Source organism: Pipistrellus hanaki, assembly GCF_964339955.1.
Source record: "Pipistrellus hanaki genome assembly, chromosome: 3".
NCBI lineage: Eukaryota > Metazoa > Chordata > Mammalia > Chiroptera > Vespertilionidae > Pipistrellus > Pipistrellus hanaki.
The window spans coordinates 170,762,378-170,787,731 of NC_140505.1; the positions used below are offsets into that span (position 1 = coordinate 170,762,378).

Here is a 25,354-nt window from a genome sequence, read left to right on the forward strand (position 1 = left end):
GCCTCCTCGGAGTTGTTGGTCAGAGGCGGGCAGGTGGGTGGAACGCCGCCAGTCCGGGAGTTTGGGCTGCGCGTAGACTGACAAGCCACCGACTTCCCAGGGACCCCAGAGCCCCGGCCACTGTGAGCCGGGACGCTAGAGGCCGGGACACTCGGGCCGCTGCCGGAGGAAGAGGCGCGATTGGCTGGAGCTGCCGGCCTTGGGCGGGGCCTCAGAAGCTGTTCCGCGATTGGCTTGGAGGCACCAAAAGAGGTTTAACTCAAAATGTTGGAGTTGCCCCTCCAGAGGCGTGTTTCCACAACCCCCTGTCGCTTAGTTACAGATTAGCCAACTATAGTTCCATTTGCCAGTGAATGAGAAAACCGCTCCTTTCCGTGAGAGGAGAGCTTTGATTGGCCGATTTGCTCGGGCTTCCCATGTGGACGGCGCCTGGCCTGGGCGTGGATTGGGCCGCGGGATTGTCAATCTTACTGGGGGAGGTGTGGCCGGCACTAATAAAGACCTGGACCGAACCGCAGCTGCAGTAACTTCCACCGCAGCTAGAGCTCCGGATGGTCAGCTGGACGTGCAGCTCGGCAGTTCCGTGGACTTCAGCCGCAGCGTTCCCCTCGCCGCGTGTCTCGCCGCAGCCTCCGGAGAGGAGACCGATCCTCACTTCTCAGAGAAATGTGAGTTGACTCTGCTGTGAGGGGGCTCGACCCTCCTTGCCAACTCTCATCGCCAGCGTCTGACTCTGCGGGATGGAAAATGGCGCATTGCAGCAGCTGCAGCGACGCGGGGAACTACCACCGCGCGCAGCCCCCAGACCTGAGCACCCCCAGGGAGGAGGGCAGTACCCCACTCTTGCACCAGCCACAGCCAGTACCTCACGGGCGGGGCAGGGGCGCAGGGGTCCCACATTCATTGCACCCATTCTCGCCGAAGGAGCGCCTCATGCAGGTCTCGGTCTAGCGGAGCCCGGGAGAGGGCGAAGGTGGGGGGCATGGAGTTACCGGGTAGGGGTCTGAACGAATCTGTACTTGGTTCCTCTGGAAAGACAGTCATAGGTGCATCTGCTAGTGAGTAATTTGTGTATATCCCTCACCCCAACTGTTACGTGTTGCCTCCCTCCCACTTTGGCAATGAGCAAAGCTCCAGAAACTTGTCTGTCAGTTAGTTAGTTCTCTGGCGCCGAGTGAGCAGCTCTGGAGTGCTCAGGGGCAGTGCCATATGACTCCAAACAGCCATTCCTCCCAAGGCCACCCTGAGGTGTTTCCCTTCATTGAATCTCAGCCAAGTGTTTGGAAGGGAAATAGAGCTGAGGATCCGCGTCTTCCCCAACGCATTACATTTAGTCTCTGACCATCTTTAAGATCCCGAGGGAACCATGGCTAGAGAAGTGAAGCACTCCCCTGTCAAGACCACTGTCTGCTTGGTAGAGATTTTTCTTTCTTGTCATTGCCTGGATGGAGTCCTGGCCTGGACCTAGACATATTTGTGTTGCTTTTCTTAGTGACAAAAAAAAAGGGGGGGGGGGAAGATTTACTTATCCTACATAAAGGTTATAACTGTTCTGGATATTTTATTGACAAGTGTTCCCAACTCCCAACTAATAGTCAGTGGGATGGTCCTTTCAAATGCTTTATAACCATGTCACATTTTTTTCAGCTTGATTTCTGCAGCTTTTACTCTGTGACATTCTGTGCATTTTGGCCAAGTCCTAGGATCCCATTTGTCTTCATTTGGGGAAGGAGGATCCTTCTCGGCTGACTGGCTCCCAGTAGCACCCATGTGGGATGTGCCAAGGAGGTAGAGAAAGTGTGGTGACCAACAGAGCATCACAAGGTCTCAGGCCTTAATCTTGTCATTGCTGCTGCCATCCTGGACTGCTTCCAAGACCAAACAGTGGCTTCTACCTACTCCCTGGATTTTCCATCTTCAGAGAACTTGATGGCTGCTTAGTTCAGTGGTAGCACCAGTCTGTGGCTTCCATGGCTTTGGACCTCCCTTTTGCCGCCTTTACACCTTAGAAGTGAGAAAGTGATAAGTAAATGGGGATAAGTCAGATGTAATCTGCTAGTATCTCCTTTCTGATGTGTTATTCTCTATCTTCTTAGACTTGAAAGAAATTCTTTTAGGGAGGAGGAATTTCTGGGTATTAGTTCTATTGTGAGTAGTCAAGGCATTTCCTGTGTGGTGACTCTGTGATGGTTAAATCCCTATTTTATTTATTCTTAGATTGCTCCTAGGAGGTTTTTTTTTTTTTTTTTTTTTTTTTTTTTTTTTTTTTTTTTTTTTTTTTGTGAGATTCAGCTTCTCTTTGAGGAGTTTTTATTGTAATTTCTATTCCCTATCAAATTTGGGAGATCTCCCTCCTGCTGGTAGGTTCTTCCTTGGGAGAGAAAATCTTCATGCCATAGGTTATACTTCATGAAAAAATTTATCTTGAACACTTCATACTAGGTTAATCCCTTCGAAGGCTAAGGGAATGAAGACAATCACTGTACATAGTAGTGTAAACCACAATTTATCTTTGGGGCATAAGGAACATATGTCTCTTTGGGACATGGGGTAGTTTCCTGAGATTTGTTGTCAAATCTAGAAAAAGAGTGGACAGAATGTCAAAGATACATGTACAATAAGGCCCATTTCCCTTAATTTTGCCTCCTGTCTATGCGCTTGGAAGAGTTTCATAAGTAATGTAATTATTTTAGGGCCCAGCTCTGTCTAAATGAAATTTCCATCTTCTCTGCCAAAAACAAAGCGAGCAAACTGTTCTGACTCACTCCACCTATACAGGCTATTCCTTTGGTGATTTTCCAAGTTGTCCTTACGACAGCCCCAGTATACTAAATGTTTTTATTTATTTATATTTTTATTGATTTTTTTTTACAGAGAGGAAGAGAGAGGGAAAGAGAGTTAGAAACATCGATGAGAGAGAAACATTGACCAGCTGCCTCCCATACACCTCCCACTGGGGATGTGCCCGCAACCAAGGTATATGCCCTTGACCGGAATCGAACCTGGGACCTTTCAGTCCACAGGCTGATGCTCTATCCACTGATCCAAATCAGTTTCAGCCCCAGTATACTAATTGTTGAATTAAACATAACCAGTAAGTGGATCCCCTTAAGGAGAATCTGTCAGTGCTTGCTCTTTTTATTTATTATTATTATTATTATTTTTAAATATATTTTATTGATTTTTTACAGAGAGGAAGGGAGAGAGAGAGCTAGAAACGTCGATGTGAGAGAAACATCGACCAGCTGCCTCCCGCACCCCCCCCCCACCGGGGATGTGCCCGCAACCAATGTATATGCCCTTGACCGGAATCGAACCCGGGACCTTTCAGTCCGCAGACCGATGCTCTACCACTGAGCCAAACCGGTTTCGGCAATGCTTGCTCTTTTTAGATGTAGGCTTTGGGGAAAAGAGCTGTTTAGTCCATAGGCTTATCCTGAGGGTTTAGGGTTTTGTACAACTTTCTTCTAACCTCGATTGGAGATTTCCAGTTTGACTTTATGTGAAAGGCTCAGACAGCCAGGGCAATGCCATTCAGGCCAAAGGTAGTATGTTAGTCCCTGTAACCATTGTGTCAGAGGATGTGTGTGTGTGAGTTTGGGTCAGAAGATGGCCCAAATAAGATCTCTTGATGACACCCTGGATGTCCCTGACCCCCACTAAATGTTGTTACAGGATCTTCTATCTTTTGCTTCTTGTCACAGTGCTGTATTTCCCTCCTTGGTATAGCCAAGGAACTAGAATCCCTTCTAATTACATATAGTAACCTAATTGCCATGAATTTGATGGTGTGGGGTGAGAATGCACATGATTTCTTTCTTGTTTTGGATGCTTTGTGTACTGTCCACTCTTCTTTCTTTTTATTATTTTTTCTTTTTAAAAAAATCTTTATTGTTGAAAGTATTATTCAGGCCTCCTTTCCCCCCCACTAACCTCTTCCAGCCTGCTCCCATCCTCCCCTTTCTCCTCTAGGCGCCCCCCCCTCCCCCGTTTGTGTCCATCCATGGGTTATGCATATATGCCTACAAGTTATCCATTTTTCTCTTTTCTCTACAGGTCTGATCCAGCTCAGCCGCCCACTGAAGGGGCAGAAGGGGCAGAAGGGACTGCCCCAGGTGGGGGCCCCCCTGGCCCTCCTCCTAATACAACCAGCAACAGGCGACTACAGCAAACCCAGGCACAAGTAGAGGAGGTAGGTGGAGCGTTTTCTCCTGAGGGTTTCCAAATCATAGGGTTTTAGAACTTTTCTTCTTATAGAGAGACAGCTAGAGGCTTTGGGAGGCAAGGCATTCATCCGTTAGTTACGCAGGGCAACCCTGCGATCCCGTGGTGGCTGTTCTTCCCCGTGTCTCTGGTGAAGAGCTCGGCAGCTTTGTTTCTGGCCCCCCTCAGGTGGTGGACATCATGCGTGTGAATGTGGACAAGGTCCTGAAGAGGGACGAGATCCTGTCGGAGCTAGATGACCGAGCGGACGCCTTGCAGATGGGAGCGTCACAATTTGAGAGCAGTGCTGCCAAGCTCAAGAGGAAGTATTGGTGGAAAAACTGCAAGGTGAGTTTTCTTGTCCTCTCCCCCCTTCTTTTTCCTGCGCCACAACTCGCAGAAGGCCAGAAAACCCTCAGGTTCTACATTCCCTCCCTTGAGTGGTACAGGATCTCTTCTTGGGAGGAAGTCTTAAAAGCCTCCTTGAGCTGCATTACCCAGAATCGGCCGCCAGGGTAGGCTAGAGTATTCAGACCCACGAACGGGGGCTACCCTGAGGTGTTTGGAAACGGTTAGTCAAGCTGCTTTTGCCAAAAGGACCCCTGGAAAATGTTTCACCTGGCCCTTCCTCAAACACTCAACACCGACACAATGACTGGAGAAGATAAATGTATTTAAATACGTGCGGCTTTTAGGAATGAGCTGAACACTTCACAATGAAAAAGGAACCACTTGACTGCAGACCCATTGCAGTGCTTTTCAACACAACAGTACCTAAAGTAGGGGTGTCGAACTCAATCAGAGAAGGGGCCAAAATCTAAAATCCAGCCTAAATCGCGGGCCGAATGGTTTACTGAACAGTCATAAACTGACAATGTCATAAACTGACAGCGGAGTGCAGTGATGACAGCGCGGTGCGGGCCACATTGCAAGGCCTGGCGGGCTGGATTTGGCCCGCGGGCCTTGTGTTTGACACATGTGACCTAAAGCAAAAGGAGCAAGCTGCAGAAGCTCTGATGTGTCCGAGGCGCTTCGCCTGTGGTGCAGGGGTTATTGTCTGATGGAGAGCACGGGGGTGGGGCCCTCGCCCAGAGGCCTGCAGATTTCCCTGGGTGCCGTGCGTGTCTTTCTCCCAAAGACAGAGGAAGTTCTCTTCCTGGCTCCTTTCTTCCTTTCCCAAGTCCAAGGATCGATTTTTGTTTTTGTCAATTTCTCCTCAGATGATGATCATGCTGGGGGCTATCTGTGCCATCATCGTGGTAGTTATTGCAAGTAAGTATTCCTGAGGTTGCTGGTGGGGTGAAGAGGTGGGCAGGTCCCGGAGTCTTCTCCCAGCCCCGCCTGCCTGCCTCCCTGCCTGAGGAGAGGGGCAGCTCCGACTGAGGTATGGAGATCACTGTTGTGGAATCGCCACCTGGCTCAGGAGGGAGGGAGGGCAAAGACAAAGGACTCCCTTGATGGACAAGGCTTCCCTCTGCTGTTTGTCACTGTCTTGGGTCCGAGGGAGACATGGGGATGGGACACCTACAACTGAAAGACCCGAATGCCTGATGACCTGGTGAATTTATCCTCTTGTTTTCTTCTCTCTCTCTCTCTCTCTCTCTCTCTCTCTCTCTCTCTTCCATCTTGGACTTCCTGATGCCTGTGTCCAGTCTACTTTTTTACTTGAGAATGTGCCACCCCTTCCCTGTCCTCCATTGCCATCCAAACCCATGTTCCTCTCCTTGTTTGCTCTCTCAACCGACATCCCCATCTACCTTCCTCCATCCCAGCCCAGGTTTCTCCATCGCTCATTCCTCCTTTTCTGTTGCTTTCATTTGCACTACATCCCTCAGCACTAGCAATGCTGCTCCTGGCTGCAATTTGAAGCAACTGTCTGAAGAGCAACAGCTGGCACGCCCTCCCTCCCTGCTTCTTATAAAATCGCAAATTCCTCCAAAGCCAAAAAGAGGTGGAGGCCAAGGGAAGGGGACGGGCGTAGCTGTAGGGACATGCCCACCAAAGTGTCAAGATTCGGGGAGGAGAAGGGTATTCGTGCCCATGGTGCCTCCGGGAAAGCCAGGCCGCTGGCAGGAGGAGGCCGGGAACGCCTGGGGAAATGGTGGCTCACTCAGGGCTGCCCTGGTCACGTGGAGCTCTCCTCCTCTGCCAGGCCTGAAGAGGGTCCTGGGTGGGTGGGCACAAAGTCCAACTCGGTCCTGGTGCAATACCCTCTTAGATAGTGAAACCTGTCTTTTGCAGTTATTTCTAATCTGTTTGTCCAAGATTTTCTATGTCTTCAGGGATCTTAACAGCCTTTTACTTTGTTCTCCGGCGACCTGGAGGACGCATATGAATTGTGAAAATACCAAAATTCTCATTGCCATCCTAGAAGCCGCCCCACAAGCTCGTAACAGGAAGGGGCTGACCCTTGTCCACATTTTCTGCAGCGTTCCTGTTCATGAGAGTACCACGTAATGTCATAGAGCCAACGTTTGGGACTCTTGATTCGTTTTCATTGTTGGCATAAGGAGAGAGGGGGTATTAGTTAGAGAGAAACAGTGAATGAAGGGCCAATTTGAAAATCACGGGCTCAGAGGAAGCCACTTCTTGCCCTCTCTCTTTAAGGAGGGTCCTGATCCTTCCCTCCTGTTGATTAAGGAGTGTGAGGGGTCCTTGGACGTCCAGGGACTTCCTCTGCACCACTCCTGTGTACTTGCCAAAGACAGGGATGAGGCAAGATGGCCTTGCTGAGGCCTGGCTGATTCTGAATATTTAGAGAAGCCCAGTATACCCACCGACTCAGTCTTGGGGTAGGAGGCGGACAATGTAGGCAGTTTGTGCTATCGTGGGGCCCTTTCACCTAGAGCCACCTGTCTGTTCTTCCCGCATTGTCCTCCCCTTCTAAACCACATGTACCCCTCTGAATTCCACTTTGCCTGCTTTCCTTTTCTCTTTGCATGGCTTGTGGGTCCAGACCGTGGAATCTAAGGATGGCAGCTACTCAGCCTGTGCGGGGCCACTGCTGGGCTTCAGGATAGGTGTGAGGGGAGGCAGGCAGGCTGGGAACAGACGGGGAGACACCCATGCTCTTGTGTTCCTTCTGTCCTCTGGCCCACAAGCAGGAAGAGGCAGGGCTGGGGCTGGATGCTCACTTTCCATGCAGCAGCATTTCATTGCACAGAACCATCCTTCCTCTCCCCGTGCCCCTGTTCCCCACGTTCCCTGTGTCCTGCCCCAGGGTGGGACTGAAGAGCTGGAAGAAAGCAGTCAGTGTACCCTCCCAACGGTTCCCCCCCGAAGGTCTCCACTCTCCTGGGGGTCACCGCTGGAGAACCACCACCACTGTCCTCGATGTGCCCCAAGCCTGGAGCAAATTCGTCCTCTTGCCCACCCGCCTGTGTCACAGGGATCACTTCCTTGGGTTTCTGTCCCTCCGAATATAGTTGGCTCACCAGATATAGTTGGCTTTGTTCTTTTGGAGATTTCAGCCCTTCTCCTTTCTTTCTCATCCCACTGTGTGTACACCCTCTTTTGTGTCTTTGCTGTCCCCTTTCCCTCCTACCACCCATGCGCATGGGCAAATATGCAACCAAACCCTGGGACTTTGCAATCAAATGAAGCCGAGCTTCCCACATCCCCTTCAGTTTGCCATGAGACGATGTGGGGTTTCCGCTGTGTGTCTGTCATCACCCCTTTGTCTTTTTTTCCTAACCTCAATCTCATACCTGTATAGAATAATAATTGTATCTCCCCAAAGGCATGTGGCTTATTTACCAATTTCATGTATTCTAAACAAAGGCGCAAAAAATATAAATTCCTAACTACACTGGCTTGGTTGTTGTTTGGGTTGGAGTACCTAAGGAGAGAGGTGGGGAGGGGACTGCTTATTTCTTGTAGTCTGATGTTGCTCTAGGCCAGAAGGGCTGGCTAATGTGTGCCAGATGGTCTTCGGAGATTAAAGCTCCGTGTTGGCAAAGGAAGTGGTCTCTGCTCTCAGCATTCACGCCTGCAGCAGCCCAACTCTTCCGGTGCCGGTGAGAGGAAGTGACGGCAGGAAGTTGAGTGAGGATCCCACGCTGACAAACACCTGCAGGTTTTCTCAGACGTCTCCTATCTACCTCCTTCCTTTGTGCGGAGTGCCACTGTATTGACTGGCAGATTTTATTTTATTTTTATTTTTATTTTTATTTTTTAAAATATATTTTATTGATTTTGTACAGAGAGGAAGGGACAGAGACAGAGAGCCAGAAACATCGATGAGAGAGAGTCATCGATCAGCTGCCTCTTGCACACCCCCCACTGGGGATATGCCCGCAACCAAGGTACATGCCCTTGACCGGAATCGAACCCGGAACCCTCCAGTCTCCAAGCCGACGCTCTATCCATTGAGCCAAACCAGTCCCGGCTGACTGGCAGATTTTAGAAATAAACAAAAGAAACCTTTCCCTGGCAGCTGAGTCGGTTGAGGAGTAGTAGGGATGAGGCGTTGCCGGTATCCTGAAGCACCCAGCAACTGTCTAAGGAGCAGAACCTAATTACAGCTCAGGGTTACACAGAGCGCCCGAGATGGGCCCCGGGGCTGCCTCCGAGGGCCTTTATTTCACACCTTCAGCACTTTGCAGCAAGGCCTGGGACACAGCTCAGTTGGGCCCAACAATGGGAAAGATAGAGTGGGCAAACTTTGTCTCCAAGGACCAAGACGCTTTTAATTGGACAGAGTTCAGCATTTGCGGGTGGTGGCCCAACCTCTACCCCTTTGTCCCACTGCCCCTCACTTGCTCCTTTCTTAATTTCTTCCCACTTTCTGTTCCTACCACTGTACCTCAAATCTGGTTCTTGTTTTAACTTCCACCCAGACCTTCCCAATGGCTTCTGTTCTGTTTACCCCGGGCAAAGCCCAGAGGGTACCTACAGCATGTCCCGGCGCAGAAGGAAGGCAGAATCCTACATGTGTTCAAAGCCAGTGCCCCTGTGATCTGCTTTCTTCATGCTTTTCTTGGGGGTGTTTTTGAGCTTTGAGGCTTGGTTTACAGTCCTTCTGGGAGAATGTGACTACTCTTTCTTTTTATTCGGAGGCAGGAGAGTGTCTACCAAGGGGGCCTCGGAGTCTTGGCAGATCTTGGATGAGGTAGCTAGGAGAGAACAAGAGGGAGTGAGGTTGGTTTCAGCTGTGGTACCCCCAAAGTTGTGGGCTGAGGAGTTGTGGGGGAGACAGGAGGGTGCAGGTTGGAACCTGGGATGCTTGGGCTTCATCTCTGGTCTGGTAGGGAGATGGTGTGAGGAGGTGGTTAGCGGAGGCTGGTTGCAAGTGAGGTGGGTCGGGCAGAGCTGAGGGCAGTGGACGCTTACCTTGCCATCTCTGAAGTCCCAGGTACAGCAGTACAAGGAAGAAGAGGCTGCTGCCAAAAAGGACTCCAAAGGCCACAGTTCTCTGCTCTGTAGGTGAGAAGAGTGCAGGCAGGAATCAGTGGGCAGGAACCAGCTCAGCCCGCGCTGGCAGGAGGACAAAGGAGTGTGTGAGTCCCTGTGTGGGGAGCTCACACCAAGAGTTCTGCTCTCCCCCAGGAACTGGGCACACAGTAGCATTTGTACTTGCTCAGGGTTGTTGGATGCTTGTGTGTTCCTCCACACAGAATTCCCACGGTTTCCCACCTCAGAATATCTTTTTATTTTTATTTTTATTGTTTTTCAAGAGAAATTTAAGTTAGATAGCTGTTGGCAGTTAAACTAGGATTTTATAAATAGCTGGAGAATGATGTGAGCTGAGACAAAACCCTAGTCTCAAATAATAATGCCCAGTGCTCCTGGATGTTTGCATTCTAGGTACTGATTCTTTCCTGTTTAAAAATTTTAAATAGCCAAAACGGGTTTGGCTCAGTTGAAGAGAGTCGGTCTGCGGACTAAAAGGTCCCGGGTTTGATTCCGGTCAAGGGCATGTACCTTAGTTGCGGGCACATCCCCAGTAGGGGGTGTGCAAGAGGCAGCTGGTCGATGTTTCTCTCTCATCGACGTTTCTAGCTCTCTATCTCTCTCCCTTCCTCTCTGTAAGAAATCAATAAAATATTAAAAAAAAAAATTTAAATAATATTCTGCAGCTTCAGGATGAAGTTCCAGCTTAAAGGCCCATCAGTATCAGCCCACTAGCCCTGGTCAGCGTGCTCAGTGGTTAGAGCACTGGCCTGCACATCGGAGCGTCAGGGATTCGAGTCCCTGTCGGGCTCATACCTGGGTTGCAAGTTTGTTCCCCAGCTCCAGTTGGGGGTGGGAGGCAACCCCAATCTCTCTTCTCTCCTCCTTGCTCTCACCCATCCTTTCCACTCTCTACAAGTCAATGGAAAAAGTATCTTCACTCCTCAGGTGAGGAAGACAGAAAAGTGTCAGCCCACTAATAGTAGTGGAGGGTTTGAGGTTCTGGTGTAATGAGGCTGCCTGTTTTTCCCCATCTCACCCTTTACCGTTTACTAAGTAGGTGACCTCGGGCAAATTACTTAACATCTGTGAGGGCCAGTTCACTCATTATGGGAGTCATACTAAGACATGTGATCATACTTCTCAGTATAGTGCTCAATTCCTGTAAATGCTCAGTAAATACAATTACTTCTCAAGCTTTAGGCCACTTCCCAGTTTTCCCACACACTCCTGGTTCTAGCTGTGCAGTTCCCGAGTCCTCTTTAGGCTGCTTCCTACTTGGCCTTCACACATGCCTTTCTTTCTTTCTTGGTGTTTCCTTGCCCCTCGAGCTAGCTAACTTGGTTATCTTCCCTGGTCACCTTCCCTGCCTGCCTAGTCAGTCCCTCCAAGTGGACTAAGCTCCTTGAGGGCAGGATCAGGAGTTACCCAGCCTTCATCTCCAGCACACCACCTGCTGCCCTGGCACCTGGCGTACTGGTCTCAGGATGTGTGGTGGCAGCTATGGAGGCTGCTGCCCTGGAAAGAAGCTGAGACTGTGAATGAACACAGCGTGGTGGGAAGCAGAACGAGACCAAAGATGAGCTGGAGGCAGGAGAGCCACAAGCCCAGGGTAGAGGTGGGAGAGGAGGGTACCTGGTGGGCCAGCCCAGGCGCTGGTCACAATGGGCTCATCCAGGGAGCTGTGGGCGACCTGACAGGTGTAAGTGGCACCAGCAGAGCCAGGTTCTGCCGTCAGGGAGGAGGAGATGCTATAGGTGCCCTCTGGGCTTTGCCGGAGGCTGGAGAAGGAGGTATCAGAGACTGGGACCGGGGCTCCACCCAGTTCCTCTCGGGTCCACGTCACAGTCACGTCCGGAGGATAATAGCCAGCGATGCTGCAGATGAGAGTGGGTGGCAGAGCTTCACTTGCCAAGCCCAGTCGTACTTTGGGAGAAGCTGGAAGAGAGAATAAGATTCCAGAGGGGTCAATGGGACAACAGAGAAGCCTAACGCCTTCTCTTCCTGCCAAGAGTGAGCTAGGATGTGGAGGCTGAAGCTTCATCCTCAGTGGAGTGCCAAGGGCAGTGAGGAGTCCATCCTGGGTACAGGCCATAAAGGGGCACATCTTCCACAGGTAGTTGAAAGACAGTAGTAAAACCAACTAGCAACGGGCTTGCTTCTCGACACCATAAGCAGTGACTTTAAAGGGTATCAGTGAGGAAACCCTCTCCTCCACCAGGACCGCTCCCACTGCGCCTCCTTGGTTTGCTGCTGCTCCTTTAGGATGTGTGATCGGAGGCAGCCGGCCAGGGCAGGGCAACCGGATCCTGGTCTGGGAAGTTTCTCAATGGGCTTACCCAAAGTGTGACAGAAGACAATCTGATGCCATCTGCACCTCTAGAGTGGAGATGGCATTTAGGTTGTGGGAATGCAGTCTGCCTCTCAGGAAATGCCCTTGTATTTGGACTCCTCTATGGAAAACACTCCCAATAAGCATATCCCTTCCCCTCTCCCCCAGAGAAGCGAGTTCTGGCCTCACCTTGGACGTGGAGCTGGATGATTTGTTGAGCTTGGTACAGAGAGGTGGTGACCTGGCAAATGTAGGCCCCCTCGTCCTTCAGAGTGAGGCTGGGTAGCTTGAGGGAGGCGTCCCCGGCCAGGAGGAGCTGCTCGGACTCCAGGGTAGCGCCCTCTCGCCTGGCGTGGCCCTGCCCTGCGGCCCAGCTGTACACCAACTGGCCACTGCCTTTGTGCTGCAGCCGCCACTCCACTCTGGCGAGGTCCCAGCCTGGAGCCATGGAGAAGCCGCAATGCAGGGAGGCTGAGGACCCCCGCTGGAGGCTCAGGGACGGGGTCTGTGTTGACACCTGGAACTCCACTGTGGTGAGAGAGAGAGGGCGATGTGTTAGCTTCCTCTTGAGACCACCTGACCTGAGCTGTGGGCATGTGGGTACACCTCTGCCCCTGCCTCCTTTCGTGGACAGTGAGGGCAGTTGGGCTCATTTCCCAGACAGGTGGAACCACAAAGAAATGGGGCTCTAGAACCATACGATTTCACCCACGTGTGGAGTATAAAACGGAAACTTCTGAACACAAACAGCAGTGTGGTGGTTGCCAGAGGGAAGGGGGCGGGGGAGAAAAAGGGGTCCCAATATGAAGTGACAGGAGAAGATTTGACTTTGGATGGCGGGTACATGGTGCTAGATACAGATTTTGTAATTTAGTAACCCACACATGAAACCTATATGTTCTTGTTGACTAATGTCACTCCAGTAAAATTTAATTAAAAAACAAACAAAGAAATGGGACTCTGGAAAGGCAGTGTGACACACAAGGCTATCTGAACTATTTTGGAACCACCCCTGGATAATCTGGTGAAAGCTGTTGACCTCTCACCAGGAAGATACGCATGCAAAACTGTGGGTCACTGTTGACTTTTGGGTAAGAACCACTGGAGTAGCATAAAACATTTTGGAACCCTGGTTCTTCTATGTGGTTGCTCTGTGACCTTGGACAAGTCACTTAGTTTTGCCAAGCTCATCTGCCGAAAGCAAGGCTGCCGTGAAGTCTAAGTAGGAGTAAGAGTTTAAAAAGCACACCACTGTGGCTCAGTTGGTTGGGAATCGTCCTGCACATGGTTGCCGGTTCGATTCCTGGTGGGGGCACATATCTGGGTTGTGTGTTCAATCCCCGGTCGGGGCATGTACGGAAGGTAACCGATTGATGTTCCTCTCTCCCGTCGCTATTTCTCTCTCACTCCCTTCCTCTCTAAGCATGAGGATTGAAAAATAAAAGCACACAGACATGCTAAACCTAAATCTAATGAGGAAAACAATCAGGCAGTGGGATATGGTACCGGACAAGGGCCTAGGTTCTTCAAAGATGTCGGGACCATGAATAAAGGAGCCTAAAGGCACAAGACGGCTAAAGGCGTGTGTGGTCCTTGCTTGAATCCTGGACTCTAAGAACCAGAGAGCTACAAAGAACATTAATGGGGTAATGGGAGAAGTTTGAATTTGGACTTCATACTTGACAGTATTATTATATCAATTTTTAAATATTGACCTTAAGCATGATGCTCAGTGGTGTAGCAAGTGGGACTGCCCTGGCAAATATGTTTTTAAATTCTTGACACACTGTACCCCCTTATTGTCTGCACCACGGTAGACCACCCCACCTTGGTTTGCTAAGGTGATGTTTCTGTGATGATGGAGAATATCCCTGTCTTTGGTTATAAACCAAATGCTATAAAACACATGCTATACATGGCCGTATTTGGAGTTACTGAAGCTTTCAATTTGTTCAGGTATATCTATTAAGAAAATGCTAACAATTGATTGGACCTAGGTGTATAACATACAGGTGTGCATTACATTATTCTTTCACCTTTTGTAGTCTTAAAATATCCCAAAATAAAAAGGGAATATCTAGCTGTACTAAGACTATGAGGACTCCTCTTTTCTGCTGTAGCAGGATACACTTAGGTTAGACCACAGGATAGTAGACTGTTCTGGGCTTTCTTTTTTTTTTTTTTTTTAATATATTTTATTGATTTTTTACAGAGAGGAAGGGAGAGAGATAGAGAGCTAGAAATGTCGATGAGAGAGAAACATCGACCAGCTGCCTCTTGCACACCCCCTACCGGGGATGTGCCCGCAACCAATGTACATGCCCTTGACCGGAATCGAACCTGGGACCTTTCAGTCCGCAGACCGACGCTCTACCACTGAGCCAAACCGGCTTCGGCTGTTCTGGGCTTTCTAAGGATAGGTGGGTAGCTCCCTAATCTTTGGACTTGGTTGTCTCTTTTTGGAGGTAAAATAGTAGGTTTAATGACCTCTGGAGAAATTTATCCTCATGTTCTCAATTCCCTGCACCCTCTGGGATGTGCTGGAGAAGGCAAGGACTGGGTTTTACTAATAATATTAATAAGGGGTAACGAACAAATTCTGAACCCCTGTGCTTTGCTCTCATCAAACACCAGACCGGGATGGCTTTTCACTGGGAGAAAACCGGTGCTTGGCCCAGGAAGCCTACTACGAACAGCATACGTGAATAGAGCATGTCATTTCCTCAGGCAAAACAGTGAGGAGGAAATTATCCCCATTTTGGGCCTTTGGAAAGAAAGGGCCAAGGTCGAGGGGACACCTTGAGATGCCTGATGTGGATGGAGGTGGACTTGTTCCCTTCCTTCTTCTATTCCCTGTCCAGCTGGTGTGGCTCAGTGGTCGAGTGTTGACCTATGAACTGGGAGGTCACAGTTTGATTCCCAGTCGGGGCACATACCTGGGTTGTGGGCTTGATCCCCAGTGTGGGGCCTGCAAGAGGCAGCTGATCAATGATCCTCATCATTGATGTTTCTCTCTCTCCCTCTCTGAACTCAATAAAAATATATTAAAAGGAAACTTTCTGCTACTTTTCATTTTCTTACCTGTAGTTAGCACAGTCCCCTGGGGGCCCAGGGGCAGGTTCATCACGGGGTACAAGAGAGCCGTGTTCTCAGCATCCGCCAGAGTCTTCATCAGTATGGAGACACTGGGTCCCCCTCCAGAGACCTGCAGGTTGGCCATGAACCAAGCTGCTGTCTCCACAGCAACCTCTTGTCTGGCCTGGAGAAAGTAGCGGGAGATCTCACAGGTCACCTCCTTCTCGCTGCAGTCCGCATGGAGCAAGGCCTCCGCGTGGGGAATCTGCACCGGACTCACTGGTGGAGAAGGGCGGGCGGCACAGAGGGCGGATTGGATGGAGGCGGGTGGGGGGGGGTGGGGTGGGGGTGGGGGAGCAGATGCAGGCGGGCGCACTGGGAACTGGGCTGTCCCAATGGAGGGAGCCCCGCAGGGCGGGGACACGGGGCGGGGGCTCTTACCTGAGGCCTCAAAGGTGACAGGTGGGTTGTCTTTGACCAGCGTGCTCACTTGGAAGTCGCTGAAGCCTTCCAGGGAGCCGTCATCCAGCACTGGCACCTGCTTCAGCACCAGCAGGGCCTTCACCATGGTCTTATCGCTGGCAAAGCCTCCTCGGTGCATGCCTTCCTCCACCAAGAAGCAGTCCAAGACCACGTCCACTGCCCGCCACCGCCTCTCTGCTGCGGGGACTGTTGGACCTCAGAGGGAGGGAGGGGATAAAAGGAGAGATCAACCAAAGGACGTATGTGCACACATATGAGCCTAACCAGTGGTCGAGGACAATAGGGGGTGGGGGCATAAATGGGGAGATGAGGGATTGGAATGGGGGGTTGAGGCCAAATATGTGATGCCTTAATAAAGAAATTAAAAAAGAAAGAAAAAAAAAAAAGACTGAGCTGCAGCCGCACCCTCCCTCCCAGACCGTTATTTCTGTGCCCCCTCCCTGCCCCAACTGTGCAGTCATTAAGGCTGAAAGTTGTGTTCCAGGGGCCTTGCTATCTGTGTCCCTATCTCAAAATCCCCAGGCCAGCTTCTGGGAAGCACCTGCCTTTCCAGGAACTTCTGAATGCGAGTGATTCAAAGTCCTGGATTTGCCTTGCAACGACGGGTTTATGCTTTTGCTTTTATTTCCAGCCATCAAATGAAAGCTATTTTCAGGCAAAGGAGTTCTCAGCAAAAGCAAAAAAAAAAAAGCTTTGCCACTGCGAGAGACAACAGGCCATTGTGCAGTCCACGGTGTTGGCAGCCATCTTCTCCATTTCCCAGCCGGCAACAGGTCTGCTCTGCTTTTTCCTGCCACAACACGTGCCTTCCCCTCTCCGCCTCCCGATCACCTTCCTGGTGATTTCCTGGGTGGGGAACCTTTCTCTTCCGAAGGTGTTCCCTTTCCCAAGGACAGCGCTCCCACCACATTCATCTTGAGGCCCCTCTTTCTCATTTGGCTTCCCCCCCTGGGTCTCAGCCTTTCTCCCCCCAACACAACTGGTTCCGTTGTCAGCCTCTGAGCCGGGTCTCCCCTTGGGCTTAGAAGCGATTGGCTCCTTTTCCCTTGTGTAACCCGGAGGAGGGTGGCTATCCGTAGCTTCCCTAGCCTCTCTTCCCTCCAGGCTGCCCCCACTCACCAGGGTCCGCAGCTCCGCACAGAGCCAAGCAGAGCAGCAGGCACCACCCCTCTGTGCCCATGGGGCCTGCTCTCAGGCCTGCCGCCGCCCTCTCCACCGGCTCCCCGCCTGCAGGGTCCATGGAGAAGAGGGGCTTCTAAATTCTCCTTTCAATACTCCTGGCTGGCCGACGTTTTGAGAGTTTCTCTCCTGTCCGCCTAGTACCTCTCTTTCACTTTCACTTTGAGGAGGTGCCACTGCGGCTGCCTTCGCCTCTGGGTGAAGCCATTTCTTGCTGGTGCCAGAGCCCTGTTCACGGTTCTCCTTCCCAACCCCACGCACCCCCTGGCGATTCCAAGCCCTGATGCCACTGCTGCACCCTTCTGCTCCCCACCAGCCCCGAGACAGTGGAGGTGTGGGGACCGGGAGGTGGGAGGAGGAGGAAGGGAGAGACTAGAAGCAGGAACCCCGTGAGTCTGAAACCTTTTCTCATTTTCTGTTGGTACCACGCCCCCGCCCTCCCCTGCTGGGCAGGCTCCAACCCCAGACCGCAGGGGAGAAGGCCCCTCCCTCCGATCCCAGAGCGAGACGAGGCTGGGAGTGGCCTGCGTTGTGAGTGGAATTTCAGAGAGGCGGCATGAGGCGATGATCTGTCACTTTATTTTGCTGTTTCTAAATACAGCACGTGGGGCTTTCCTGGGCACAGGTGTGTTTGACAGCTGGAACCCCAGCCCTCCTCTGGCAAGGAGGTGACGCTGGCTGGGCCGGGACACATCCCGCTTCCCACCCTCCACCTCCCAAGTGTCCCTGTCACACAGTCTCCAAAGGTCCTTTCTCAAGGCTGCCCAGCGGAAAGGGCCTGCCGAGGGCCTGGCACTCATTTGCGGTCGCTGGGTGTCATTGCCCCTGGCTGGGCAGCGGGCCCGGGTGGCGGCCAGGCCTCTTCTGCAGGGATGACCCCCGCTGGGGAGTGCCGGCTCAGAGGTAGGAAGCAGGCTCGGGCTTTCGGTAATCCTCCTGCACGGGGATGGCCTCGCCTTCCTCCTCCCTGGGACAGCTGTAGGGACGGGGCTCAGCAGGCGCCGCGGGACTGTCTCCTTTGTCTGCAGAAGCAGAAACAGATGAATCTTGGCCAGGGGTCAGGGGCGGGGGCAGAGGAAGAGGAGATAAGCAAAGGAGGTAAGCTTGAGGGAGGACTGTTGGGAGGACCTCAGCGAAGAGGACGGGAAGACGAGGCAGGAGCCAGGGCTGATACAGATGGAGCGAGGGAGGCTTCCACCAGGCCCCAGGCATGGGTGGCAGGGCTGAGGAGGTGGGGGTGGGGTCAGACATAGGACTGGAGACCTGCATTTTGTCTCTTACTTAGTCCATTTTTTCTTCGTTGATGGAGGAACAGGGCTCCGACCACGGTGAGAACAAGAAACATTCCAGACAGGATCACGAAGATTCTGATGCATTCTGAGCTGCACAGGAACCTCTGGGCTGTGACAGGCAGGGGCCACACAAGGGTTTGGCACGAGGGCCCAGCCCTAGACTCCTCTCACCCCAGCCCTCCCCTCATCTTTGCCTCTCTCCTCTCAGCCTTCCTCTCTGCCCCCATCACTGGACCAAGTCCTTTCCTCATTTCTAGACTCTGCTCTTCCTCTTCTTCTCCCCGTTCCTAGGAGCTGGCTTGTCTCTTGGACTCCCCCATATATCTTCTCTCTTAGAGTGGAGATTGTGGAGAAAACTCACCTGGCCGTTGAGTCGGGAGAGCTGGGGCAGGCAGCCTGAGGTCAGCCATAGTCTGCATGTGCCTGGCTGCTGTCCTGGCCTCCGGGAACTCTGGAAAACCAGATGGAGGGTGAACAACAGCAGGGAGCCAACAGGGAAAGCCCAGGCTGAAGGCCTAGAGGCCTGGGAAGAGTTGGATGAGATGGAAAGGCACAGAAGAGATGAGCCAATCAGGCAACTCATGTTGGGGGGGGGGGCTCAGAAGGGGTGCTCCTTGAAAGGGACCCTTACCCCAAACTGGACAAAGAGTTCCCTGGAACTTACTTTGGGTGTAAGGTGAGGGGGTGGGTTGTGGGCCTGGGGCCGACAATAGACGAGGGGTCAGCGTGGGGATCCTAGCAGGATAGCACTCGGTACACTCCTTGTCCGTGCACTCCCAGCCCCGGGGGCAGGTACACACGGCGTTGGCAGTGAGGGTGCAGTTTCGAATGAGATGACCTGGGGACAGAGGAGGTGGGAGGAATACAAGACACTCAGGCCTCAGAGATCTGCAAGCCCCACTTGTTTAATCTTCTCCCCCAGCCCCACCCCATCCCAGCCTCTCTCTCACCACCACCAGTCCCTTTGCCGTTAGTATTACTGTTATTAAGGAAAATACTTGGACCTTTTAGAAAATCCATGGTTCACAAGGAGACACTATGAAAAGTAGGAACAGTCTGAGATTTTTACAATTGAATTATAATATAGAGAAGTATACACATCGCAAGTGTAAAGCTTGAGACGTTTGGTACCACCAGTTGGACTCACAGGTGTAACCAGCAGCAGGTTAAGTAGAAGATGACCAGTAGGGGGTGATCATTGAAGGTGTTTGCCAAAAAGAAGGGAAGGGCTAAAGAAGGGGCTGGGCCTGCTGGCCTGGCTCAGCGGTTGAACATCCACCTATGAACCAGGAGATCACAGTTCAGTTCCCTGAGAGGGCACATACCTGGGTTGTGGGCTCGATCCCCAGTCGGGGGTGTGCAGGAGGTGGCCAATCAATGATTCTCATCATTGATGTTTCTCTCTCCCTCCTTTCCTCTCTGTAATCAATGAAAATGTATATTAAAAAAAAAAAAAAAGAAGAAGAAGGGGCTGGGATTGGGTAAAAATGGATGAAATGCCATTATTCTCAGTGACGAGTATCCATATATCTGGAGTTGTTTTTTTCACCAAGTGTAATGTGCACAAAATTCTAGACTATATGGTACTTCTCTCTCTTACAGATGGGAATACTGAGGTCGAAGAGGACCAAACCCATTCAGACCCCCCCCTCCATGCCCTCTGAGCCTCCATCCAGCAGCCAGGTGCTGCCCGAGTGCTTTGAGGAACCTTTGGGTTGTCTCAGGGAGAGAAGGATCATGGGTTGGGCTGGGCTTGGCTGGAACATAGCGAAGGGAGCACAGGCTGGCTCAGGATGGGAGAAGCTTTCCGGTGAGACCTGCAGAGGGGAGCCTGCAAAGGGGGTTGCAGAGGGATGAGCAGGTTTTGAATTTTATTTTATTTTTTAAAATATATTTTATTGATTTTTTTTACAGAGAGGAAGGGAGAGGGATAGAGAGCTAGAAACATCGATGAGAGAGAAACATTGATCAGCCACCTTTTGCACACCCCCTACCGGGGATGTGCCCGCCAACCAAGGTACATGCCCTTGACTGGAATCGAACCCGGGACCCTTCAGTCCACAGGCCGATGCTCTATCCACTGAGCCAAACCGGTTTCGGCAGGTTTTGAATTTTAAAAGTCTGGCCCCACTGGGCTTGCTGTCAAAAAGAGAAAAGCTCCTGTTAACAGTCACAGGTTGGACTGAAGAATGGGTCTTGTGCATGCAAGATGTTGCTGTTGGATTTGCGGTGGCAAAACCCTCTTTATTTAGTTAATTTTTTAAGGAACATAGTGTTAAAAGCCCAGTGAGACCAAACACATTTTGCAGGCAGGTAGTGGAAAAGCTCAGCGAAGTAGTCCGTCCTCATGGGTGTTGTGCCACAGGGCATTAGTTCAAAGGGTTCCCGTTAAAACCTGCCGCTCCATGTGCCCTGGCACCTCACTCCTGAAGTCCTAGCTACAATGGAGGAATAACAAACGGATTCCTAACAGCCACAGATATCACGCTTCTTACTTAAAAAAAAGAAATTGCAATTTTTCATTTGTGTGTGTGGCTGCAATCGGGGGTCCTAGAGCCACTTCCTCCTTTCCAGTGTCTTGATGCCAACCACAGGCCCATTCTCGGCAGTCCCTCTGATATCGCTTACCCTTTCCCTACACTAGCGTCCCCATCACATCAGCACTCCCGCTTCCCCCTCTCCGGCTGCCCCACTTCGCAGCGCTGGCTCCCTTGCCTTACTTAACCTTGAAGCAACGGGAGGGAAGCTCCGACTCTGCCCCTTCTGTGCTCCTCCACACCCAGCTGTGCCCCCTTGCTCCCCGGATGCTTGCCCATCTCACCGGAGTGGCAGTGCCGGCAGTTCTCACAGTGGGGCCGGGCGTTGTGGTCTGGGGAGAAGGAGATCCCTGGAACACACGGCTGGCACTGAGCGGCCTTTCCCTGCCCGTCACAGTGCTTCTTGAGGAACGTTCCTGTGAGCAGAGGTCCAGGGTCAAGGCTGCTTCTCTGCCCTCCGCAAGGATTCCTCTCCCCGCTGGAGCTCAGACTCACATCCTGCCCTCTCCTTCCCCCATCCCAGTCCTCTCCCGCACTCAGCCTGCCCCTGGCAGGGCGTCCTCTCTTACCGGGCTCACACATCTGGCAGCACAGCTTCTCCTGAGCCCAGTAGTGCTTCTCTGGGCAGCTCTTGGGGGCTGGGGTGGCCGAGAGCCCCGCCAGAGCCCCCAGAACCCACAGCCAGCAGGCAGGTGGCCAGGCCATGGCTCCTGCTGGGGATGCTAACTGCTGGCCTCTACCCTGGCTGCGCCTCCGCTTCCTCCTCTTTGCACCTCCTGGGCAGCAGCTGCAGATCTCCGCGTAGTCCTGCTTCAGGTGGCAAGCTAACCTTTGGTGGCAGTTGAAGCTCTTCTGTGACTGCTGTTTGTTTTTACAGCAACAACCTCTTACCCCTCCACCCTTTCTGTGTGCTGGGTGCTGGAGAGAGTGGTTAAAGGGCAAACTTGTCAGAAGACCTGCTGCTCTTTAGTCATCCCCCCTCGTCCCCCAACCCCCACCAACATGCAGCTTCTCTGTTTCCGTCTCTGGTTGGTGCTCAAGAAGAAGGTAACCCACGTTCGCCTGCCTCCTTTATAAAGCACTGAACGTGCAGCCACCCGCCTCTCATCCACATACTTGCACTCAAAGGTGCCCGCATTAAGGCCCTGGCCACAGCATACAAGCCAACTGGCATGTCCCTTCTCCCCTCTCCGCAGAGGATAAGTTTATTTTATTTCTTTTTCACAGAGATAAGCAAATTAGAGAAGGAAGGGGAACTGGAACTGAGGACCTGAAACGGGGTCAGGTGAATGTTAGAATTCACAAGTTTTCAGATTTTGGGAAGGAACTAGCACCACGAGACACCTTCACGGGGCTGGGGGAGCGATCGCAATCAAGTGCAGCATTTCTGCAGCAAAAGGGTTGAATGTTTATGCTACGTGGGGTGGATAATGACTATAACCAGCCTTGGTTTTATGGCCAGAAGAGTTTGTGATGGAAGCGTTAAAATGGCATCCAAGAGGCTCAAACCTCTGTCACAGTCTGTGCTAGGAGACCACACGTGACTCCATTTAGTCTTCCTGCCAGTCTGTGATACCAGGTATCACCCCCTGCCCATCTGTCCTTCCTTCCTCACCCCACTAGCACCTTCATCTTCCCCTTCCCGCCTCTGGCTGGGTCAGTCACTGGTGTCCTGGAGCCCCCAGGGCCTCTCCCCCATAAGCCTTGTGCACTGGGGTTAAAGGTCGATGCCTGTGCACCATCTCTTCCCTACTTCTGTGGTTTGGGAGAATATTGGAAATAGTGGACTTCCCCCTCTGAGTTCTAGGAACATAGGGGTCAGACAGCTGTCCCTCCTTTTTCCCTGAGGAATGAGGTGTGGGTTTCTCTAGGCTGTTTTTCATTCATTTAGGGGCTTTGCAGTTGTTTCCACAGGGCTCATGAAATGTCACACCCCTGTGATCTTATTTGCCATATCGGTTCTCTGTCTTACTCTTTCATTTCCTTCCTCTTCATTTTTTCCACCCCCTTGCCCTTCCCCGACCCCCTTTAGTCTTCAGGTGGGCCCTGTCTGCTAGGAAGCCATATATGGTGCGTTTTGAATAGCTACTTATGCAAAACCTTCGTTTTCACTGTTGGGCAGGGGTGCCTGAATTCCCATCTCAGAGTGTTAGCTTTGGGATCTGAGGATTTTGCTGTCCTGCCCCATTCTCAGACAATGGTCAATATTCTCATATTTCCCTAGAGAGTAATCTTAACCATCAAGGAGGCCATGGAGAGGTGGGATCCTGTGGGGATGGACGTGACCCTAGAGGAATGATGAGTTGGGGACTTGTAAGGAGAAACTTGCTGAAGAGGGGATTGGAGGACATAGAAGACTAACAACCTTGACTAGACCCTGAGCTGCTCACCTATGTGAAGCCTGTGTTCTCTGTGCGAAGGCCCATGTCCCCTCTTCTACTCATCACTCCTCCATGGGGAGAGGGCAAGAGAAGGGTCTGCCTGGCTCTCCTGGAGGACCACTGGTCAGGAGAAGGAGAGCCATGTTTCCAGATCTTACTATTCTCCTATCTTCTGTGATGCAAAAGCTGCATCAACTTTTGGTGAGCATTGGCCTGTCCTAGGTTGGCTTCCTGGACAGTCCCTTCCTCTTGTCTACAGGCTCTGAAAGTGCAACCTGCTGACCTCTCCCTCAAAATCTTCCATCACCTCTTTTTCTTTGGGGTTCAGCTCCCCACAGTTGTCTGGCAAAGATATGTGGTGTTTTTCAACAACTCCTTTTCTTACATCTTCAGAGACAGACCCTCTGAAAATCTTTTGATGATTTTCATTACTTTTGAGAGATCCTGATCAAACCCTCAGTTCGACTGTTTCCTTAACCTTTGCCCTACCACAGGCCCCAAATTTGGGACACAGTTCTTTCTTGAATTTTCCTACAAACCAGCTGTAAACAGGTGGGGCAACATTTTTATAGAAGTTTTATATATCATAAGGTTACCACTTAAAATAGTATTTTGCATATTCCTATTTTTTTTTAGATTTTTTAAAAATTGCAGTTGACATGCATTATTATATTAGTTTCAGGTGTATACCCCAGTGATTAGACATTACATAACTTACTAAATGATATCCCAATAAATCTCGCACCCATCTGGCACCATACATAGTTATTAGATTATTGACTATATTCCCTATTAGATTATTGACTATATTCCCTATGCTGTATTTTACATCCCCATGACTCTTCTGTAACAATCAATTTGTACTTCTTAATCCCTTCACCTTTTCCATCCAACTCCCCAACCCTTTCCCACCTGGCAAAATATATTTTCTGTATCTATAAATCTGTTTCTGTTCTGCTTGATCATTTTATTTTTTAGATTCAATTGTTAATTGTTTATTGCCATTTTGTTCATATTTCTCTCCTTCTACTCCTCCTCACTCTCTCTCTTTTTTAAAAAAATATATTTTATTGATTTTTTACAGAGAGGAAGGGAGAGAGATAGAGAGCTAGAAATGTTGATGAGAGAGAAACACCGACCAGCTGCTTCTTGCACACCCCCTACAGGGGATGTGCCTGCAACCAATGTGCATACCCTTAACTGTATGGAACCCGGGACCTTTCAGTCTGCAGACCGACCCTCTATTGCTGAGCCAAACCGGTTTCCTAAACTCCTCTTCACTCTTTAACATTTCATGGTGATGCATTCCTTTAGCTCTTCATTTGCCCTTTAATTCCAAATGATAGCTTTGAATCTGGTATTGAGATCCCTCCTACTTTATTCTTCTTTCTCAGAATTGCTGTGGCTATTCGGGGTCTTTTTTTTAAATTTAAAATATATTTTATTGATTTTTCACAGAGAGGAAGAGAGAGGGATAGAGAGTTAGAAACATCGATGAGAGGGAATCATCGATCAGCTGCCTCTTGCACACCCCCCACTGGGGATGTGCCCGCAACCAAGGTACATGCCCTTGACCAGAATCGAACCTGGGACCTTTCAGTCTGCAGGCCGACGCTCTATCCACTGAGCCAAACCGGTCCCGGCTCGGGGTCTTTTTTTTATTTCAGATGAATTTTTGGAGAGTTCTTTCTAGGTCTTTGAAATATGCTATTGGTATTTTAATGGGGAGTGCATTGAATCTATAGATTTCTTTGGGTAATGGACATTTTAATGATGTTGATTCTACCAATCCATGAACATGGTATGTTCTTCCATCTGTTTACATCTTCCTCTATGTCTTTTTTTTCAGTGTCCTGTAGTTTTCCGCGTATAGGTCTTTTACCTCCTTAGTTAAGTTTATTAAGATTTATATCTTAATTTTTTGGTGCGATAGTAAATGGGATTGCTTTTTTAGTCTCTATTTCTGTAAGTTCACTATTGGCATATAGAAATGCCATAGATTTCTTGGCGTTAATTTTGTATCCTGCTACACTGCCAAATTCATTTATTAAGTCTATTAGTTTTTTGATGGAGTCTTTCTGGTTTTTATGTACAATATTATGTCATTTGCAAATAAGGACATCTTTATTTCTTCTTTTCCAATTTGCATCTCTTTTATTTCTTCTTCTTGTCTAATTGCAATGGCTAAGACTTCTAGTACTATGTTGAATAGGATTGGTGAGAGTGGGCATTCCTGTCTTGTTCCTGTTCTTAGGGAGATGGTTTTAGTTTTTGCTCATTGAGTATGATGTTAGCTGTGGGTTTATCATATATAGCTTTTATTATGTTGAGGTATGATCTTTGTACTCCCACCTTGTTGAGAGTTTTTATCATGGAAAAGGTGTTGGATTTTGTCAAATGCTTTTTTTGCATCAATTGATATGTGATTTTTATCTCTCAATTTGGGTATGTGATGTATCACATTTATTGATTTGTAGATAC

At 50.4% G+C, this 25,354-nt stretch overlaps 3 protein-coding genes across 6 annotated transcripts; 1 reads left to right on the forward strand and 2 right to left on the reverse strand.

Moving 5' to 3' along the window:
• The first annotated feature begins 498 nt into the window (after nt 1–498).
• VAMP1 (vesicle associated membrane protein 1) lies at nt 499–8,011 on the forward strand. The gene is made up of 5 exons (XM_084878105.1): nt 499–668; nt 4,057–4,192; nt 4,393–4,551; nt 5,424–5,475; nt 5,856–8,011. Coding segments are annotated over exons 1-5 (366 nt in total). The 5' UTR covers nt 499–666; the 3' UTR covers nt 5,873–8,011.
• Nucleotides 8,012–8,744: 733 nt separating this feature from the next.
• TAPBPL (TAP binding protein like) lies at nt 8,745–17,097 on the reverse strand. Of its 3 annotated transcripts, XM_084878025.1 has the most exons (8): nt 16,808–17,097; nt 16,604–16,711; nt 15,443–15,679; nt 15,008–15,280; nt 12,116–12,454; nt 11,230–11,532; nt 9,535–9,621; nt 8,745–9,317 (listed from the first exon to the last, which is right to left on the reverse strand). In XM_084878025.1, exons 2-8 carry the CDS (start codon nt 16,662–16,664, stop codon nt 9,238–9,240), a joined length of 1,380 nt encoding a protein of 459 aa, XP_084734151.1. In that variant the 5' UTR covers nt 16,665–16,711; nt 16,808–17,097; the 3' UTR covers nt 8,745–9,237. The 3 variants fall into 3 exon arrangements, with proteins under 3 accessions (XP_084734151.1, XP_084734149.1, XP_084734150.1); XM_084878023.1 differs by having other exon boundaries at nt 16,604–17,097; XM_084878024.1 differs by having other exon boundaries at nt 15,443–15,670; nt 16,604–17,096.
• A 121-nt stretch (nt 17,098–17,218) lies between these two features.
• On the reverse strand, nt 17,219–21,671 carry CD27 (CD27 molecule). 2 transcript variants are annotated; one of them, XM_084878068.1, is made up of 7 exons: nt 21,609–21,671; nt 21,062–21,410; nt 20,777–20,908; nt 18,620–18,793; nt 18,317–18,406; nt 17,945–18,064; nt 17,219–17,685 (listed from the first exon to the last, which is right to left on the reverse strand). In XM_084878068.1, the coding sequence occupies exons 2-7, from the start codon at nt 21,195–21,197 to the stop codon at nt 17,561–17,563; spliced, it is 777 nt and encodes a 258-aa protein (XP_084734194.1). In that variant the 5' UTR covers nt 21,198–21,410; nt 21,609–21,671; the 3' UTR covers nt 17,219–17,560. The 2 variants fall into 2 exon arrangements, with proteins under 2 accessions (XP_084734194.1, XP_084734193.1); XM_084878067.1 differs by lacking the exon at nt 21,609–21,671 and having other exon boundaries at nt 21,062–21,541.
• Between the last annotated feature and the right edge of the window lie 3,683 nt (nt 21,672–25,354).

Coding starts and splice junctions, on each gene's coding strand:
- TAPBPL (XM_084878023.1), bottom strand. CDS start 16,724: ATGGACCCTGCAGGCGGGGAGCCGGTGGAGAGGGCGGCGGCAGGCCTG. Junction 15,680..16,603: donor GTGCGGAGCTGCGGACCCTG/GTGAGTGGGGGC, acceptor CCTCCCTCTGAG/GTCCAACAGTCCCCGCAGCA. Junction 9,622..11,229: donor CGCCTGGGCTGGCCCACCAG/GTACCCTCCTCT, acceptor TCTCACCTACAG/AGCAGAGAACTGTGGCCTTT.
- VAMP1 (XM_084878105.1), top strand. Junction 4,193..4,392: donor CCCAGGCACAAGTAGAGGAG/GTAGGTGGAGCG, acceptor GGCCCCCCTCAG/GTGGTGGACATCATGCGTGT. Junction 4,552..5,423: donor ATTGGTGGAAAAACTGCAAG/GTGAGTTTTCTT, acceptor ATTTCTCCTCAG/ATGATGATCATGCTGGGGGC.
- CD27 (XM_084878068.1), bottom strand. CDS start 21,197: ATGGCCTGGCCACCTGCCTGCTGGCTGTGGGTTCTGGGGGCTCTGGCG. Junction 18,794..20,776: donor CTGCCGGCACTGCCACTCCG/GTGAGATGGGCA, acceptor CTCTGTCCCCAG/GTCATCTCATTCGAAACTGC. Junction 18,065..18,316: donor TCTCCCGACTCAACGGCCAG/GTGAGTTTTCTC, acceptor TGCCTGTCACAG/CCCAGAGGTTCCTGTGCAGC.